The 20786-nt window shown below is 45.0% G+C and overlaps 1 protein-coding gene across 1 annotated transcript in view; it reads right to left on the bottom strand.

The window, feature by feature from the left end:
* Window positions 1-20469, bottom strand: part of TfIIFbeta (transcription factor TFIIFbeta) — a 76367-nt gene extending 55898 nt beyond the window's left edge. Inside the window, exon 1 of the mRNA XM_068392308.1 lies at window positions 20303-20469. Within this exon, the coding sequence (XP_068248409.1) occupies window positions 20303-20356 (54 nt within the window). The 5' untranslated portion in view covers window positions 20357-20469. The remainder of the gene's footprint in view (window positions 1-20302) is intronic.
* Window positions 20470-20786: the final 317 nt, after the last annotated feature.

A 20786-nucleotide genomic window follows, 5' to 3' on the forward strand; every position in this document is an offset into this window, starting at 1 on the left:
TCCGTGCGTCGCTTAACGTCAACATGCGGCTGGCAGCCCACACTGGAACGCATGGGTGGAGGAACTCTCTCAACTGGTGTACGTGAGAAGGTTACCTCAGCGTCCACAGGACGCACAACCGATCGCTTGGAGGGTTGTAGGCTAGGTACTGCACTAGCTGGTACGGCAGCAACCTTCTCCGCATGAAAGTCCTGCATCAGAGACGTAAGCTTAGACTGCATGTCTTGCAGTAAAGACCACTTAGGGTCTACGGGAGCAGGTGCGGCGACAGACGGTGTTAGTGTCTGAAGCGGTACCGGTTTGCCTCTCTTAGGCGGTGAGCAGTCATCGGATGACGGCAACGAGTCCGAACTGACCCAGTGGCTACAACTGGGCCGTTGGACTTGTCCTGAAGGGACCGATTTACGTTTTAACGGTCGCGAGACCTTGGTCCAAAGTTTCTTGCGAGAAACACCTTCAGACGACGAGGTATAAATGGGCTCTCTCGTCTTAGGTAGGTAGGGGCGATCTTGGGGAGATACGCCCGATACCACGGAGGGAACGTCTGTTCGCTGATTAAAGCCTCTCGAACCCATGCGTCGTACGACATTGCTTCTCCCCTGGACTTGGGAGCTTGCAAGATGTCCCGGACTAGGAGGACGACAGGCACGAACAGACGAACCCTCAAGCGCAACACTGTCCACAACACTATCACTTGGCACTTTAGCACTTCCCACTGCACTTTGGCACTTAAGCTCCTTAACATCCGCCATGAGCTGATTGCGGTCACTTGCAAGGGACTCAACTCTCTCACCCAGAGCCTGGATGGCACGCATCATGTCAGCCATCGATGGTTCCTGAGTGCTAGGAGGGGGGTTAGGAACAACCACTACAGGGGAAGGAATAGGTTGTGGGGCATGAGGAGAGGATACATCAATAGATCGAGAAGAACTTCTCCTAACTCTATCTCTCTCTAGCCTACGTGTGTACTTTTGAAATTCGATAAAATCGAATTCCGAAAGGCCAACGCACTCCTCACACCGATCTTCCAATTGACAGGTTTTACCCCGACAATTGGAACAAACAGTGTGAGGGTCGATAGAAGCCTTCGGAAGACGCCTAGAACAGTCCCTAGCATTGCATTTCCTAAATTTGGGAACTTGTGAAGGGTCAGCCATTTTGAATTGGTCAAGGGAAAATTCCAAAAAACGATCTAAGTCATCAACAAAGAATCCGATACAAAAAAGAGTTCAAGGATTTGTTTGAAGAAAAACCCTGCACAGCGAAAGCTCAAAACCAGAATATAGTACTTCACCAATTAGATGTGAAAAACTCCAGTTTAGCAACAGCGAGTAAAGTACGTCTTGTCGACACGTCGACAGAGAGAAAATTGAGTCTTTGTTTACATAAGAGCTGGGTATCTGGTCGACAGATGGCGCTGTTGGGCACACCCGCAACCTGTGTAGCGATCGCTGGCGAGTTTTTCCGTAGAGTTTGTCTGTCGAGCAACAGAGTTGCAGCTATATATTCACCGGCTAAGTTAAATATTTAAAAAACAGAAATTACCGAGCAATATGAACAAGGTATGTACAGTATGTGGCAGACCTGGTAAAAATTTACAATTGTACAATATCAACAATTTGTAGTTAGGCCTCTTTTTATGCAAGTTTTGCCTTCGCGATTTCACTTACACACGAATAAAAATTCACATATTCACAATAAAAACTTTCTTGACGTAATGATTTCAAATAGCCCGCACTCCTTTTCACAGGTATGCTTCCTACCACTTAAATCTCTTTCCACCCAGCTCTTGCTATACGCAGTATATCCATTCACTGTAGTAAAATAATTACAACAATATCTGAAATAAACTGGATTTTGATTAAACTGGTGTTTCACTTAACTGTATCCAATAATAATGCATGTAATATTCACATTTAAGTATCGTATTTGTAAATAAAACCATAGCGAATTATAATCTTCTCCATCGTTTACATTTATACTTTCCAAATCAGTTGATTAACCCACCGTGGTCCGCCGTCAGTAACCTTAATTTTCGGATCAAATAACTCCCTTCTTATCAAGGTATGTTACCGAAGGATATTTCATATTTTCTAAAAGAAACGATTATTACCAAGATATTTATGTTTTTAGTTTATAAAAATAAGCTGTATTTCTATTTAAGATAGTAAAATAATAAAACAATTTGTGAGTTTCAAGAAAGTAAACATACTATTTTTGGGCAAAAATGTAAACATTCCTAGTTGTCCAAAATGAATGTTTTTACTGTAATGATAAAATTAATTCTTATTTTTATTTTACTTAACCACAAACTACAGTATATGATTCACGGGGTAGGTTAACGACCGAAGCCGCGTACTGCCTGGTCGGGTAGGGTAACGAACTGAGCATCCAAAAAGCCTAAATAACTGTCAATAACCATGCCAAAATACTGTATAAGATGTCTAAAAACAACTAAATAAGACCACAATTGGTATGACGAACTAATTGAAGGTCGCACATAACAAAGAGATCAGGAGGTAGCGACGCCGAAATGGCCGCCAATATACCCATAAAGGAAGGCATCATGCAAAGCGGCTGAGACTAAAACGAATAAGATTATAAAAATTAACGTGTGTCGCTACCCAGAATTATCAAAACAGACAATTATAATACTCAACTTGGGAGCAGGGATCTCCAAAACGTCTGACATCTTTAAAAACACCGAAACACAAAGCTATGAAAATAACACGTCCGAATCTCACTGGTGCTAGATAAGGAATGAGGGTAGAAGCGTGGGTAGTGGTAGGGGTGGGGGGGGTAGTCGTAGTAGAGGGCAGTAGTTGGATGTAGAACGGCACCTCGTAGTATCGGGGGATATTGAGGAAAGAGAGGACTAATTGGTAAGGGACCTCTGGTAGTGGTTTTAACACGCCCCAGTTACTATACCGACACTCTTTTAGAGTGAGCGAGCTGGGTTTATTCCTGGCATTCCATGCAACTTTTTCTCTGGTATTTTTAGCAGTATTTATACCTTAGAAATGGTGCTTTAAGGAGCATTTTATGGAGCGACACAGGTCCCTCGCCCAGAAATAGATTTTTCCTTCGTCAAAATCCCTTTAGTGGGTTAATTATCCGAGCGTAGGCAATGGCAGTGAGTTGTTAGGTTAGGAGTTATCCCACCCTAGGGCACCAAGCATTCGTGATTCTCGCTTTTCGTGCCTGTCTCTGTTACTTAACCCTTGTGAAGTAGGAGGTCTGACTGTATGATTTTCAAGAAATAAAAAATCAAGGAGTGTTGACATTACAACAGCTATGTGTTCTTGATAACATAAAAAAATTTGCTGCTCATCTGGGTCAAAGAGAAGCAGATGGCAGAAGATAAATTACTGAGAATGTTATACTGTATGTGAAATTTTTTTTTTTTTTTTTTTTATGCTGACTTTGCTAAAAAGGAGCTAAGTTTGTCAGCAGATAAAGAAAAAGAAACATTCAAGAGGTGGCATGGCTGGTTTGAAAGTTTCAAGAGAACTGGCATCCATAGTGTTGTGTAACATGGTGAGGCTGCAAGCTCCAAAGTTAAGGCAGCAGAGGCATTTGTTTCTGAAGTTTAAAAGTTTGGGGAGTCTTGCCGCAGCAAGTGTTCAATTGTGAGGAGACCACTCTGTTCTTGAAGAAAATGCCCAGGAGGACCTTCTTTACTGCAGAAGAAAAGGCAATTACTAGTCACGAGCACATGAAAGACTGTCTAACCCTTCTGTTCTGTGCTAATGTCAGCAGGAAATACAAAATCATGCCTCTCCTAATGTATCACTCGTAAAATCTACAAGCCTTTAAAAAGTACAAGGTACAGAAGAAGCAAATGAAAATTAAGGTCAAACAACAAGGCTTAGGTTACTTGCATTTTGTTTGTGGAATGGGTCAATTAGGTTTTTGCTCCTGAGGTAAAAAAGTACCTCATGGAGTAGAACCTACCATAGGATGATTTTGATGATTCCACAGAGAATTTTGCCTCCTAGGAATAACTCTAGGGTACTTTGTCACTTCCAAGGGTATTCTGCACAATGGCAAATCCCTTCTTACTGGTGGGCTTCTGGGTGAAGCGCGAGAGGGGAGGAGCATTTGGGTTGATCACATGTTATTCACCTGTTCCTCTGTAGATGGCAGACTACATGTCAATGTACAACGTAGCGCATGGTTGGATAGCACGCATTGCAATGCATGCTAGCTCCTCAAGTTCAGCTAGGAGGGCTCATTCAGAGGCAAGTGAGCAACTTTACGTGCACTCAGATGAGTTAAGGCGCTCAGGTGTGAGTGCGCTTCTCCCTTTGCGAGATTGATGGCAACTCAGCAAGTAGTCAGACAATAGCGCATACTTGAAGCTGCATGTTTGTCGCATATCTCGAAGTTACTTCGCAGAGCTAGGGTGCTCAGTCGAAGGCACGTGTCCTCGCCTGCAATACACAAGAGGGAGCTGTGTGTGCATGCTTGCTCCAAAGAGCTGGCACAACCAGGTGAAAGCGACGTGTGTTAGGAGACATGCCCACCAACACCAGGGTCTGTTGTAGAAGTGCTCTTCCTACAGTAAGGGCGCTTAATAGACATGTCTCCTTTGGCGATCTGAAAAGGTGGTCAAGAGACTGAGGTGGAGGCAGTCTGCTTCGGAGGCATGACCCTGAGAACTCAGCTCTCAAGGGAGACAAGCAGCTGACATCTCTGCAGGAGCAGCAATGTTCTCCTGCGGTGCCTTTGAAGCAGGTACTTCCACTAACTACTTCTTTGAAGGAGGACCTTGCAGTCTCAAGGAGGGACAAAAAACATGCAGGGCATCATCAATCTGCTAAAAAGACTCCTGCCCGGGTAGAGGCCCTCCTGTTTTGCAAGGGGAAACTGGAAGGTCTTCTGGCCCCGAAGTTTGTCCTAGAGTTAAAGGGCCACCACTCTTACCCATACAGATTCCAGAGGAAACCGACAGGAAAGAGTCAGAGCGTAGCATACCAGGGGTAATCCCAATGGATAGAAAAGAAAACATTTTGGCTCTTTTCTTAAGGACCCCTGCCGAGAAAAAGGCTGCCAACTCATTGGATCTGTCCCTTACAGCCTTATCCATGCATGACATGATGTGGATGATACTAGCAGTGTCAACATCCTTTAAGGCAGACACCTTTTTCCCCAAGGCTCGCAGATTCCAATCAAGGAAATTGAATACCTCGAAGGCTCTGAAGACGCCTTCGAGAAGATGATCAAGTTCTGCAGTTGATCATAGAATTTTGGTCCTTCTCATGGCCGTCCGACGAGGAGCGTCTACCTGACTTGAAAAGTCTCCTTGGGCAGAGGCAGGAACTCCCAAGCTGAGAACTTCTCCCGTCTCGTACCATACACTAGACCTGAAGGACAGTCTAGCCGGGGGAAAAGAGAAAGCCGTCTTTCCCTGGTCCCTTCTGGACTGCATCCAGTCTCCCAACATCCTCAAAGCTCTCTTTGATGACCTAGATAGAACCATTCTTGTAAAAAGAGACTCCTTCGACAGCTTCCCTAGCGTAAATTCTGAAGGTGGTAAACGGGCTGCAACACGTACAAAATAATCAGGAAACTCTTCCGTAAAGACTCTCATGAGCTTCTTAAGGTCAACCGAAGGATGGAAGGTCTTAGGATCTTCTCCTTCCGAGAATTCCTCAAACAGTTCAGTAGGGGAAAGATGATCGTCAATCTTTTCCTCTGACAAAGCTCTAACTGAAGTAGAGACGTCTTGGATATCAGGAGTCAACTCCTTACGATCGGAACTAAGGCGTCCAGGATCTCCACGCTCAGTTCGACTGGCGTCCTCACGACGTCCAAGGCTCTTATGGTCGGCGTCACATTTGACTGCTTGACGCTCGGCGTCACGTCCTGCTTGACGCTTGGCGTCACGTCTGGCTGCTTGACGCTCGACGTCACATCCTGCTTGACGCTCGGCGTCACGACTGGCTGCTTGACGCTCGGCGTCACGACTGGCTGCTTGACGCTCGACGTCACGTCCTGCTTGACGCTCGGCGTCACGATTGGCTGCTTGACGCTCGGCGTCACGACTGGCTGCTTGACGCTCGACATCACGTCCTGCTTGACGCTCGGCGTCACGTCTGGCTGCTTAACGCTCGACGTCACGCTTGACTGCTTGACGCTCGGCGTCAAGTCTGGTTGCTTGACGCTCGGCGTCACGTCTGGCTGCTTGACGCTCGGTGTCATGCGGATCAGTCTCTCGACGTTTAACAGGAGGATCCTTATTACGTCGTTCGGTGTTGTTTGATTGCTTGACGCTTGGCGTCATGACTACTATGCTCTCGACGCTTAGAAAGATGTCCGTCATCAAGAGCCTCTTACTTTATAGCCTTCTGACACTTGGCGTCAAGGCGAGAACCTTTCTGATGCTCGGGGTCTTGGCGAGCCACTCTCTTGTCCACATGTTGATAGACTTGCAAGAGAGAAGAGAGTTTCTGCTGCATATCTTGCAGCATACTAAACTTAGGGTCAACTTCTTGTGGCAAAACAGGAGACGTTACTTCTACTACAAGCTCACTCTCTACATCACTCAAGGAAAGCGTAGAGCGTTCAGAGGATGACAACAAATCTGAAGGTGGGGCAGGAGCATGAACCGCATGGCAGTATCCAACATCCTTACAGGACGCTTGGCAGGAGAGCCTTCTTCGGAAGAAGGAAAACGCTCTGGACTACTACAGTGACTACAACCAGGAGCTTGCGGCGTCATGTCACGACGCTGATCGATAGTATCCATCTTCCTCTTCAGAGGTCTGGAAGCTTGACTCCAGCCCCGTCTGGGCACTGCGTCATCCGAAGATGATGAAAAAACTTTCACCTCACCTTTCCCACGGCGAGGGCGAGCGTCCCGTGAAGCGTCAACAGGTAAGCTCGAGGGGACGTCTGCTCGGGCGTTAACGCCTCTCGTTTCCTTCCGCCGATCAACATTCCTTCTCCCAGGGGTTGGGGAGCTTGGAAGAGGTCTAAGGCTAGGAGAACAACAGGTCCGAGCAAACGCACCCTCCACTGCACTAAACTAATTAACTGCACTTTTAGCACTGACACTAGCACTTTTTAATTTATTAACATCGGACATTAACTGGGTTCTGTCCGCAGCAAGCGATTCAACTCTCACGCCCAGGGCTTGAATGGCTACCAACATGTCCTTTAGATATGGTTCATCAGCAGTAACAGTAGTCGGATCTGTAACTACCACTACAGGGGAATCACTAGGTTCAATGACACGGGAAGAAGAATAATCTCTAGAAGAACGTGAAGAACTTCGTCTAATCCTATCTCTCTCAAGTTTACGAGTGTAGTGGTCAAATTCCAACCACTCACTCTCAGACAACAAAGTACATTCATCACAACGATCCCCCAACTCACAAACTTTACATCTACATTTATTACAAATGGAGTGGGGATCAATAGAGGCTTTAGCAAGCCAGGTCTTACAACCTCTCATACACATTCTATAAGATTTAGGAGGGTCAGCCATTTTGATTATTTAGAAGAGATCAAACGAGCAAGGGTCAAAATAACCAAAGTCCAATAGAGGTTCAAGAAAATCCAAAAGTAAATCCAAACGAGCGAGAGCCAATAACCAAATAGTACATCACCAAGATAACTGCAATAATTCAGGTTAACAACGAGTGAAATATCCAACGACGTCGCCGGTGCGGCGGCAGGGAAGATCTGAGGAATCACTGGAATGGATCCAGGTACCTGGCTAGAGGGCGCACTGGTGGTACACCTGGCTACCCAATCGGCGATTGCCGCGAGTTTTGAAATTTCTGCCGTGACGTCAGGGACGTAAGCTATATATATAACTACCGGGTAAGTCAGATGTTTAAAAACAAGCCTTTTCTTCTCTATACATTACCTTCTTGGATGTATAATAAACCGATGAAAAAATACGGTAATATTGAACTGCCATTAGCAATGTTAGTGTAACATGCTAACATTAGCAGTGTTTTTCATTTATTTGTTGACATTCTACGGGTCGGTTGTAGTCGCTCTCGTTCGTTCATATGGACATAGCAAGTTTCAACCGTCTGCGCATAAACTCCCCCTCCACCAATGGGATTACTTCTTCTCTTATAACCCCTCCCCATTTTCCCCTACGTCATTTTAACCAAATCATTCAACTATTCGACTTCACCCGCTTTATTCAAGGATTTTAATTGATTCAGTACAGCTATACCATTCCTTTTATGTAATACCCTCATATACATATTACGTTTGACCCAAGAATTATTTGTTTTATTATCTGATATCTTATAAAATCACCTCATTTTATATTCCCATTAAATATTTATCATACACTCCATTTTATCTTGCTATATTACTTTTATACATACATACATATACCAGGGCACTTCCCCCAATTTTGGGGGGTAGCCGACATAAACAAAAGAAACAAAACAAAAAATGGGACCTCTACTCTCTACGTTCCTCCAGCCTAAACAGGGACTCAACCGAGTTCAGCTGGTACTGCTAGGGTGCCACAGCCCACCCTCCCACATTTCCACCACAGATGAAGCTCCATAATGCTGAATCCCCTACTGCTGCTACCTCCGCGGTCATCTAAGGCCCAGATTTCACATAAATACTTGCTCTGGACAAGTTTCCCATTCTGGTTCATTCATGTTTACTCTCTATACTCCGTTGCTGTTCCGTTAACCAATCACGAACCCATACGTATGGAAAGTTTGCACGGGGGGCGGGGTTAATATTTCCCAACCCCCACCTTCCAACAAACCCTTTTACGTGGAAACCTTTGTCCAAGTCAGATCTTTGTTAGTTCAAGTGACGTCTTTTTGCGTATTTTACAATGGAAGTTTTAGAAACTTGTAACGACTGCAGTAATCCATACTTGAAAGTATTTCGGTGAATCCCAATGTTGATAATTTTCTTAAATCTTCTAATGTAATAGCCCAACGTTTACAGTGTTCATGTGCAGTACTAAACTAAGACAAACAAGTTAAGACGTTACAGACTCACAGTCACAACACCCCGGTGACCCAAAAGTTTCGTCGTCGCAGTCATAAAAGTAAGTTATTAATTTCTTTAATTTTAATGTGTTAGTTTTACTATTTTGTTAGCGTGCGCAGCTCAACATTACCACTTGCCAGTGCATACGAGCTTGATGTTTTATTTTCCTGCGAGTGTAAGCAAGCCAGTGGCAGAACAAGATCCATTATATTTAGCGTTGCTAATGTTATCGTAACATTGCTAATGTTAGCATGGGCAGCTCAACATTACCGCTTGCCAGTACATACGAGCTTGATGTTTTATTTTCATGCGAGCGTAAGCGAGCCAGCGGCGGAACAAGAACCATTAAATATAGTGTTGCTAGTTTTATGAACTTCTAGGTTAGGTTAGGTTAGGTGGGTTTGTTAGGTTCTCTACCCTTTTTGTACCTTTTTATATATTGTGTAAAGGGTATATGGAATAATGCTTTAAAATACACATGCTATTATTAATGTTGGTAACGCTGTGTAACATTGCTAATGTTAGCGTTCGCAGTACATAGGTGAGTGAAGTGACACGGAATTTGAACGTCATTATATTTAAACATTTTAACAAAATATATATAACCTAAGACATTATGTTTAAACATTTCAACAGAAGGGGTGTCTGTAGTTTTTGGGGACAGGGCAATATCTTTCTTATTACTAGCCAAATTGTTTTTCATTATGGGGAAGATGTTCTTTACAATGATCCAACATACCATAATATGATGTTATTTTATCATATTTTTTGGGCTCAAGCCATGTCGTCCTGATGGAAGTTCCTATAGGGTAGCTTCCTAGGGTATATTACAACTACGGCGATATTCCCAGAGAATTTACCTTAAGGTACCAGAATTCTAACTCCTGGAGCGAGTATCCCTCGTGAAAGGGATATCGCGACATATCAGAGGACGTATTCTTGACACGCCGCATGGCAATCTACACCCCGAACAGAGATTACGTATCGCAGGGGTCAATTGGCAAGAAACGAAATCGGGAAAGAAAAAGGGGGAGCCGCTCCCAAGGCTCCCTATCTCCCGTTTCGTAAGCGTGCCTGGCGCCAATCCTGGCGCCATCTGCATTCCTTTTTGCGTAGCTTAACAACTCGGTGTTTTTTCCTGTGTTTCTCGCAAATCTTGGATTTATTCTGCTTTTCATGGCTTCTCCAACTTCGTCGGCCTCTGATAAGTTGAGTACCATGTCTTTTAAGTATAAATGTAGGCTCTTGGTAATTTTTAAAGTGATTAATAGGTTTAATCTTTGTTACAAGAGCCGTAGCCTACCGGAGGCGTCATGGACGCTGTCGCTCGCTAGGTATAAGTTTAGTTAGTCAGAGCGACATTCCCGGTTGTTTTGCTTCAATAAATTTTAGCTATTTAGCGTTACATAGGATTTCCTTTCGTGCTTTAGTATTATTTTGGCGAAGTATTCGCCAATTCTGGCCTACGCTAGGCCATGTAGCCTAGTCGTTTGGTCCTAGTACTTCATGCATGATTTTGGTTTTTCCGAGTGTATTAAAATTTTATTGAAGCTTTAGGCTATGTTTTATACATTTAAGATTATGTTGAATATTTCCAAGATAGTATACGAGTGAGTTTCGGTGATTTAGGTAATCGATTCTCTTGGTGCCTAGGCTAAGTTGCTTATGGAGCCTTAGTATACTTTCTCATACTCCCCGGTTGCTTTCTTTTCTTCGGAGAAGGTATGCAATCCCTTTCCCTCTGTTTAAGCCTTGGGCTTATCCCTAAGTGGTTTATCTGAATTAATTTTCGATAAAACTATACTGGGGTGTTACTGTACCTTCCTGTTCCAGTAAGTCTGGTTCAAAGAGGGACAGAACAACAGAGTTTTTTAGTCTGAGTCTGTGTTTGTCTGGCTTGGGGTAGAGTCTCCCTCGCTGGCCTGACACAGACATAGGAGGCTTAGCCTCCTTAGGTCACAACTGAAGGTTTCTGTACGAGATGATTCCTTCTTTTGTGATCTACCAGACTAGTCCTTGTTGCTGTTCTCGGGGGAGGATAAGTTTCTTTCCCTGGGAGTAGCAACACCTTCCTTGCTTTGGTGCTCTGGGAGCTGGCAAGTATTGCTGGCCTCCCCCCTTGGATCTCCCTTAGGCTAAGATGAGTTTCTTGGCTGCGGGTGATCCGTCACTAAAGCAAGGTTGGTAGGACCCTCTTTTGTCCCTTCCCCCTTTATCTCCGTAATGGCCTAGCCATTACAGTTCTGTACGTCATTCTACATCTGGACCTAGAATAGGTTAGGATGTGGAATTGACTCAGTCCCTTGCCGGCCGGCAAGGGTCTTCTGTTTTGAGTGCTGCCCGGACCTCCCTTGGTCCCTCATCCATGCCTGCCTGCAGAGTCAGACGGCATTGGTCAGGAAGCCTGAATTAGATTCTCCCCTTCCTTATATGCACTCTTTCGGATTGCCGGGCTTGGAGGTAGTGTACACTCTTATCCCGGCATCCATTCTGTTTTTCTTCTAGTGCTGTACCCGACCCGGCTGCCGGCCTATGAGGCCGGCAGCCGGGCGGTTGTAGTCCTCTGGTTCTTTTGCTGCCGGCTGGCATCGGTCCTGTACCTTTGCCGGCCGGCTAACGTCAGCCCTTGTCTGCCGGTCACCAAGAGTGTGGCCGGCAGCCGGGTACTACCTTGTGTAGTGGTCGGTCAGCAATCATTGCCGACCGACATTGGCTGTTGCCGGCCGGCAGTTACTGCCGGCCGGCACATGCATTTGAACCAGCGTTCTGCCGCCTTATAGCTGTTAAGTAGTATACTTTAAAGCTAGTTATGGTGTGTGCCGGCACATAACCTCCTATACTGTACCAGTATTCTTCAGTATAACATATACTGTAAGAAAAAAACTATAGTATGGGTTTTGGTACAGCACTGTGTTCTAACACTTTTGTGTTTTCCTGCACAGCCCTTTGCTGTTGCCCTACAGATAGGAAAGTGAGTTCTTTCCTGTCTATTATCCAGGATTTTAAAATCATTGCTTAGGTGTGAGCTCCACCTGTTTCCTCTGGAAACTTTGCATTGGTTATTCTAGAAGAGATTAACCATTCGATTTTATTATCTGGAAGGCTGCAACAATGGGTTGTGAGGGAAACACAAGTGTGTGTCTTTCCTTTCTGAATTGTTATGCTATACTATGCATATCCAGTGATACATAGTTCACTTGATACTCATGGAAATTTCTTCTCTTTACAGGAGGACCCTCCGAAGTGCGGAAGTGTTTTCTGCAACGTCCGCAGCAAGAACCTCTGCGGACATGAGTTTTGTAGGAGACACGCAGCATGCGCTGTCTCCAAGGATGATCTCCGGTATTGGGACCCTCAGGTATGTACTGTGTGCACTAACCTGATTACTGAGGCCTTTGATTCCCCTAGGACGGCGGAATCAAGGGATATAGCAAGGGAGAAGCTTCGTACCTGGGTAAGGGGCTTCCAAAAGAACACCTCTGGACCTTATCTTCCAAGTGAGAAGATGAGGGCGTATCTTTTCCCTAAGGCATCAGCTGATGCAGTGATTCCCCAGCCTCAAGAGGAGATCCCCCAAGTTCAGATCCAGGTGGATGCTGAAGTCGCGGTCGCGATGCAAGACATCCAGTTAGATGACAGGATGTCTGACGTGGACGAGCGTCTGGAGGAAGACCTCCTGGCAGAAGCCCAGGATGAAGTTCAAGCCCCAGACGTTGTAGAGGAAGAGGTCGACGAGGTGTCGGCTACTCCGGTTCAGATTCCGGAGCCTATTCCCTCAACATCGGCCGGTCTCCCAGTAGAGCTGGGACAGGCCCTCTCTTCTATTGTTGGAATGATCCAACAAATGCAGAAGGAGAATCAGGAGAAGGCGGCTGCAATGGAACTGCGGATGCAGTGCCTTGCAGAATCACATGGGCCCCAGAAAAGGCTCAATGTGAAAGACCTTCCCTTGTGCTCAGATGCTAACCCATGGAGGTATGCTGAGCACATGCCGATGACGACTGGAAAGATCGTCATCTCGGATAAGCTGGGCTCAGTTCCCCTAGAGGAGGTGGAATTCTGGCCCAACAAGGCATCATATCCGGACTGTTATGTCCGGCTGAGGAAGGAACCAGCTTCAAAGGAGGAGACAGAGCCGAAGGAGGTCATAGTGATGGACCATGCTAAGGCTCAAGCTCTACTTTCATCCTCGATGAAAGAGAGGGGCTTCTCTAACTCAAAGGTAGCTGCATTGAGCAAGAAGCTCCCTTCCTTTGTGTCCTCTCCTGCTAGAGCCTTCCCCTTTTTACAGAAAGGGTTTGCGGCTGTACTAAAAGCAGTCGAGGCCGGCAAGCCTTGCCCCTCCCTGGAGGAGTGTAAACCCTTGTCGCTGGCCCTGCCTATGGACCACAAAGACTGGAAGGACGTCCATCTTACGTTCTCAGTTGGAAAGTTGGAGGCTGATATTGCCGGACGTCAGTTCGGCGAGGACTTCCCTAAGCTGTCTGACTTTCTTTTGCGAAGAGAGTTCGAGACAAAAGAAAGACTGGCTGCCTCAATGTCTCTTCAGACTACTCTTGAGACGATGGCAAGTGACCCCAAGGTCCATGAAATGTTCATGGTGGTGGCCAAGACTCATCTGGCCACAGTGACGAAGGACCTTTATGGCTTCGTCAAGGCGAGGAGAGCTTGTAGGGAGTTCGTGTTCACCTCGGCTACGGTGAGGCACGAGCCAAGGAAACTAATCTCCTCCAACATTTGGGGAAAAGACCTTTTCCCTACCGATTTGGTCAAAGAAGTTGTTGATAAGGCCGCCTTGGAGAATAGAAACCTTCTCCAGAAGTGGGGCCTGGCTATCAAAAGAAAGTCTTCCCCGGATGAGGGTCCTCAACCAAAGAGGAAGACTATAAGGACTAGGCTACCGTCTCGGCCAGCCAAGCCTTTTAGACAGCAACAGCAACTGCAATTGCCATTGCCTCCAGTGCCCCAGATGGTGGCACAAACCCCGACCACTTTTCAGTGGGTACCCCAGGCTGTGTCGACACAGTCCACGGCATTCACCCCAACGTTCGAAGGGCAGTCTTCTTCCTTTCGAGCAAAGCCTAGAGGAGCAGCCAGAGGCTCGTCTAGGCGCCCCTCAAGGGGAAGGGGATTCAGGGGTGGTCGTGGTCAGGGAGGCAAGACCTCAGGACGGCAGTCCAAGTGAGATGATACCGGTAGGAGGGAGACTTCTGAAATTTTGGGATCGATGGACCTTCGATCCCTGGGCCCACAGCCTACTCAAGAATGGACTGGGCTGTTTTGTGTTCCCAAGAAAGACTCGGAAAAGCTCAGAGTCATTCTGGACTTGTCGCCACTCAACAAGTTCATAGTGAATTGCAAATTCAAAATGCTAACACTGCAACACATAAGGACCTTACTGCCCAAGAGGGTATATTCCGTCTCTATAGACTTGTCAGACGCCTATTGGCACATCCCAATCAGCCGTCTAGACTCTCCCCCTACCTAGGGTTCAGGCTACAACGAAGACTATACGCCTTCAGAGCCATGCCATTCGGGCTAAACATAGCCCCAAGGATTTTCACGAAGCTTGCGAGCGCAGCTCTCAAACAATTACGCCTAAAGGGAATTCAGGTAGTAGCCTACCTGGACGACTGGTTGGTGTGGGCAGCATCCGAGACAGAATGCTTGCAAGCTTCCAGTCAAGTGATCCAGTTCCTAGAGTACCTAGGCTTCAAGATCAACAGAAAAAGTCTCGACTTTCTCCATCTCAAAAGTTCCAGTGGCTGGGAATCCACTGGGACCTTTTGTCACACCGTTTCTCCATCCCGGCGAAGAAAAGGAAGGAGATAGCGGGTTCTGTCAAGAGACTTCTAGATTCCGAAAGGATATCAAGACGCGAACAGGAGAGGGTACTGGGCTCTCTCCAGTTTGCTTCGGTGACAGACCCAGTGCTAAGAGCACAGCTAAAGGATGCAACCGGAGTTTGGAGAAGTTATGCATCAAACGCGCGAAGAGATCTGAGAAGACCAGTTCCGCTTCGGCTACATACTCTTCTCAGGCCTTGGTCCCAAGCCAGACATCTAAAGAAGTCGGTTCTTCTTCAGCCACCTCCCCCGTCGGTGACGATTCACTCAGACGCCTCAAAGGAGGGATGGGGAGGTCACTCTCATCGGAAAAAAGTCCAGGGGACTTGGTCCAAGCTATTCAAGACCTTTCACATAAACTTTCTAGAAGCTATGGCAGTGCTCCTTACCTTAAAGAAAGTCTCCCCGCGTCACTCGATCCACATAAGGTTGGTGATGGACAGCGAGGTAGTTGTGAGATGCTTGAATCGACAAGGATCGAGGTCACCACCTCTCAACCAGGTGATGTTGGCCATTTTCCGATTGGCGGAAAAGAAGAAGTGGTACCTGTCGGCAGTTCACCTTCAAGGAGTCCGCAACGTGACAGCGGACGCTCTATCCAGGTTCACACCGATAGAGTCGGAATGGTCCTTAGACGCAGGATCATTCTCCTTCATTCTGAATCAAGTCCCAGAACTGCAGATAGACCTCTTTGCGACGAAAGATAACAAGAAGTTGCCCCTGTACGTGTCCCCGTACGAGGACCCCTTAGCGGAAGCAGTGGACGCGATGTCCCTCGACTGGAACAGATGGTCCAGGATTTATCTGTTCCCTCCTCACAACCTTCTGTTGAGGGTCCTCAACAAACTGAGATCCTTCAAGGGGGTAGCGGCAATAGTGGCCCACAAGTGGCCGAACAGCGTATGGTTCCCCTTGGCATTGGAACTACAGCTGAAGTTTGTACCGCTACCAGATCCAGTTCTGACCCAGCGAGTCCAGAAGTCGACTGTCTGCGCTTCATTACAGAAAACCCGGACCCTGCAGCTCATGATTTTCTCTCCCTAGCGGTGAGAAAGCGTTTCGGGATTTCGAAAGCCAGCATAGACTTCCTAGAGGAATATAAGTGCAAATCTACTAGAAGGCAATATGAGTCATCTTGGAGAAAATGGGTGGCCTTTGTCAAGGCGAAGAATCCGCAGGAGATCTCGACAGACTTCTGCTTATCTTTCTTCATCCACCTCCATGGTCAAGGGTTGGCAGCTAACACGATTTCAGCGTGTAAGTCTGCTTTGACAAGACCCATTCTATATGCCTTCCAGGTCGACCTAGGTAACGAGATCTTTAATAAAGTTCCGAAAGCCTGCGCTAGGCTCAGACCTTCAGCACCTCCAAAGCCCATTTCATGGTCTTTAGACAAAGTTCTTCATTTCGCTTCTCTGTTGAGCAATGAAGAGTGTGCGTTAAAGGATTTGACACAAAAAGTTATTTTCCTATTTGCACTCGCGTCCGGGGCCAGGGTTAGTGAGATCGTAGCCCTCTCGAGAGAGGCAGGTCGTGTTCAGTTCCTGGATGGGGGAGAACTGAACCTGTTTCCGGATCCTACGCTTCTCGCCAAGAATGAGTTACCCACCAACAGGTGGGGTCCCTGGAGAATCTGCCCTCTGAAAGAAGATGCATCTCTATGTCCAGTAGAATGCCTAAAGGTCTATCTTCATAGAACTTCAGACTTCAGGGGTGGTCAACTATTCAGGGGAGAAACATCAGGCTCAAATTTATCTCTGAATCAACTCAGAGCGAAAATCACATATTTTATTAGCAGAGCGGATCCTGACAGTACACCCGCAGGTCACGATCCGAGGAAAGTTGCCTCATCCTTAAATTTCTTTAATTGTATGGATTTTGAACATCTCCGTTCATACACTGGCTGGAAGTCTTCCAGAGTGTTCTTTCGCCACTATGCGAAGCAAGTAGAGGAACTAAAGAGATCTGTGGTAGCAGTGGGTCGCGTCGTTAACCCTACTGTTTAACTCTGCGAGGAACAGTGGTTTTAATTGGGACGAATAATTCCAGGGTGAGTGTGTAGTTACATACTGTACTACAAACTAAATGAGGGCACGGAGTTGCCCATATAGACTGTTCCATTTCCAAAGGTGAACCTAGCATAAGTGCAGACATGTGTGCCGAGCGTTTCTAACGCTAATGTGATTGATTTGTAATACAGACTTTTATGACTTTGATACCTCGGTATCTTAAAAAGTGGCATTTAATGTTTTTTCTTTCAGATAAAAAAGTTCTGTTTACTATCATACTTATGCTTAAAGTTTTGGGTTATCCTCTTCTATATATATATATATATATATATATATATATATATATATATATATATATATATATATATATATATATATATATATATATATATAATTGTTGTTAACCTGTCTATTTATTGTCTGTCAATAAACTTGCTCTTGAGAACCTTGCGTCTCTTTCACCTGTGTCAATTTATTGGTATAATTGAGCATTCATTCTATGTACCTTATCTGGGATAATTCTAATAGAATTGTTCCTTTATGCAAGCTATGTTGCATTGGTTTATGATTCCCTTAACGGGAGGACTCCGTCCCATAAGGGGACGAGGGCGGTTTTACTAGTTTCTTCCTATGCGGATATAAACCTTTGTCCAATACAAGTATTGTGCGGATAACTGGTCGATATTTCATATTGACGCAGTGGTTCTTTACAAACTATGCTTTACTTAATATAGGGTGAGACCACTATATTAGCTTGCCTGGTATTCATACATAGGTATATGTACTCTTCGAGACTTTCCCAGAGCCCAGTAGGACTCTTCCCTGTAGGGGGCAGGAAGCTCTAACATGGTTTATAGTTAGCTGAAAAGATGTATAACGGTAACATCTTAGGTCTCTAGGTCTAGTCGACCGGGGAAAAATTACTTCCGGGGAGTACGGCACGTTCTGAGAATCCACAGATACAGTAATGCTCTGGTACACTTCCATCAGGACGACATGGCTTGAGCCCAAAAAACGGATTTTGAGCGAAGCGAAAAATCTATTTTTGGGTGAGATGGCCATGTCGTCCTGATGGACCCGCCCTTCCCTTTCTAAAAAGGGCTGTAGGACCCCTCCCTACATACAGTATCTGTAGCACCTCGTGTACGCTACAAGGAATACAGATGGCGCCAGGATTGGCGCCAGGCACGCTTACGAAACGGGAGATAGGGAGCCTTGGGAGCGGCTCCCCCTTTTTCTTTCCCGATTTCGTTTCTTGCCAATTGACCCCTGCGATACGTAATCTCTGTTCGGGGTGTAGATTGCCATGCGGCGTGTCAAGAATACGTCCTCTGATATGTCGCGATATCCCTTTCACGAGGGATACTCGCTCCAGGAGTTAGAATTCTGGTACCTTAAGGTAAATTCTCTGGGAATATCGCCGTAGTTGTAATATACCCTAGGAAGCTACCCTATAGGAATTTCCATCTGGACGACATGGCTTGAGCCCAAAAATAGATTTTTCGCTTCGCTCAAAATCCGTTTTATCATTTTGAATAATATCATAATTTACCTTTACCACGGCAATATTTTCTAAGTTCAGCACGGTCCAAACGCAAGTCACGGGTAGCTCCTGCTTAGTTTCCAACTTTCCCGATAGATAGAGCCCGTGTCATCCCAGTCTAAGAAACGTTCGTTTTTACAATTTAATACTGTCCCGTCAATCTACATATCTACTCCCTCGTTAAGTTTGTAGTTTTTAGGGACACGTCATTTATAGTGATATTTGATACTGCTATGATAATTATCATGAATTGTTAGGTTAGGAAAAGGTCGTTACAATGCGTCGTCCGCTGAAGCCACGGCCAACACTCGATCGTAAAATTTCCCGCAAGCATTGTTTCCTGCCTGACTATAATAACACTCGTTTGGCGGCGCTCGTTTCGCCTATCAGCTGGTGGCGCAAGCTTGAACAGTTATCGATGTTCAGACTTATGTTTTCGCTAATTCCAACAATCTTCATTTTTAACCTCTTGTTAAGATTGTTATTTCGTTGGGACACATCTTAAAATTATGCAGAATACTATTTTTTTTTATATACAACCAAAGGTTAGGCTAGCCAACATCTAGTTAAGATATTTCGGTAGATAAAGCCAGTGTCAAACATAGCAACCGAACTAAACCTTTCGTTGGCCGCGTGATTTCAAATTTTTAACCCCCCCCCCCCCACATGACCCGAGATTGACCTGGAGTCGACCCTTTCCAACTCTAACCGCCGTAATGGATAGACATGTTTTGTACAGTTACTCTTTGAGCGATATTGTTGAGTTTATCACTCATATTGATCAAATTGATTCGATTAAGACTAAGGTATACAGTATACACCTACGTGATTTTACTCGAGTTACCCTGAATTCTTTCATTATTTATTTCGAGAAGGCCTCTTAGGGGATTTTAGGGGTCCATGTGAGAAGTGTACAATTGATGTTGCGACATCGAATGTTAAGGTAAGCCTGAGTACTTTTTTATTATGACAATGTAGTGAACATATAATTTTGAGTGCTGCCCATACCTTTTTTTTGTGTAGGAGAGAGACTTACGAAGGGGGTCCGGGGGCTTGCCCCCGGGGAGGGGTAGTGACCTGGGAACTACTAGGTTCGGTTAGGTTTGGTTTGTGGGGTTTGTATGTTAGCGACAGTGTTTGGGGGGTCGCAGGGGGGCGTTAGCCCCCCGGGTTAGTTCACGAGGAAGGTAAGGACATGTCTTGTAGGTCAGGTTAGGAGGGGAATTTTGGGTTAGTTGTCCATTTTTCTCGCACGTTTCCGACATCCATGACCAGAATGGTCCTAGTATGTAGATTGTTGGGACAAGCATTTACAAAACTAGTGAATTTAATATTTCATTCCGTGATCATTCCCGCGAAAAAGAGCAGATTTCGAACTTTTTTTTTTTTTATTGTTTCCGACAGCCATGACCAGAGTGGTCCTAGTATGTAGATTGTTGGGACAAGCAATTACAAAACTAGTGAAATTAATATTATTTAATTCCGTGATCATTCCCGTAAAAAGCCGATTTCGGACTTTTTTTACTCGATTTTCGGCCAGTCAAAGGCCTGTCCCCATAAACTACAAAGGCTCCGAACAACCAATTCGACTAACTTTAAGTAGCCGAACTGGTTGCTGTTATTACGAATGAAATGAAGGTGAAAACCGGTTAAATTATTTTCTACAGGAAAACATGTATTTTCTGTTCGAAATGTGAATCTGTAATACAGTAAAACTTTACCAAGAAGAAAATAACTCTTCAGCAATACCATAAACAATGCACGAAGTTAAAATATCGTATTATTTCATAGAATTAGATTAATAAATGACCTTCCTAAAAAAAAAAAAAAACCACGAAACATGCATGAGGTTGGCTCAATCTTAGGATCAGGCAGCCATTTACTAATTCATAAAAATACAAATTCAAATTACCTACCTTTACTAGCCATACACCTCTGCCTGAATTTGTTGTATCCAATTCATGATTCATATTTGCTTTAGGCGATTGAGCTATAAGTGATATTTATCAAATTAAGCTGTGTCTTACTTCGGTAATTTGACAAGATGGAAAAGTCTCCAGCCTCTTGTAGTAAACAAATTAAGATGCGTTCGACATGAATTACGTTGCAAGTATTGTTCTTTTTATGTACATAAGCATTAAATATCTTTACTATTTTAGATAAACATATATATTTTCTGACTATTAAATTAAGTTCCTTTATATAGCTATATCATTTGGTCATTTTATTACTATTCACATACATCCTTCAGTACATTTTTATAAAGACTGTCTCCAGCCTATGATGGTAGATGCATTGATAAAACTAATAGTTTGCAACGGCTCCTTATCTTTCACTCATTTGCGTTGGGGAAAAAACGTATTTGTTGTCAAATGAGAGATTCTGTAAGCCATGTAGAGT

This window comes from Palaemon carinicauda, chromosome 18, assembly GCF_036898095.1.
Source record: "Palaemon carinicauda isolate YSFRI2023 chromosome 18, ASM3689809v2, whole genome shotgun sequence".
Taxonomy (NCBI): domain Eukaryota; kingdom Metazoa; phylum Arthropoda; class Malacostraca; order Decapoda; family Palaemonidae; genus Palaemon; species Palaemon carinicauda.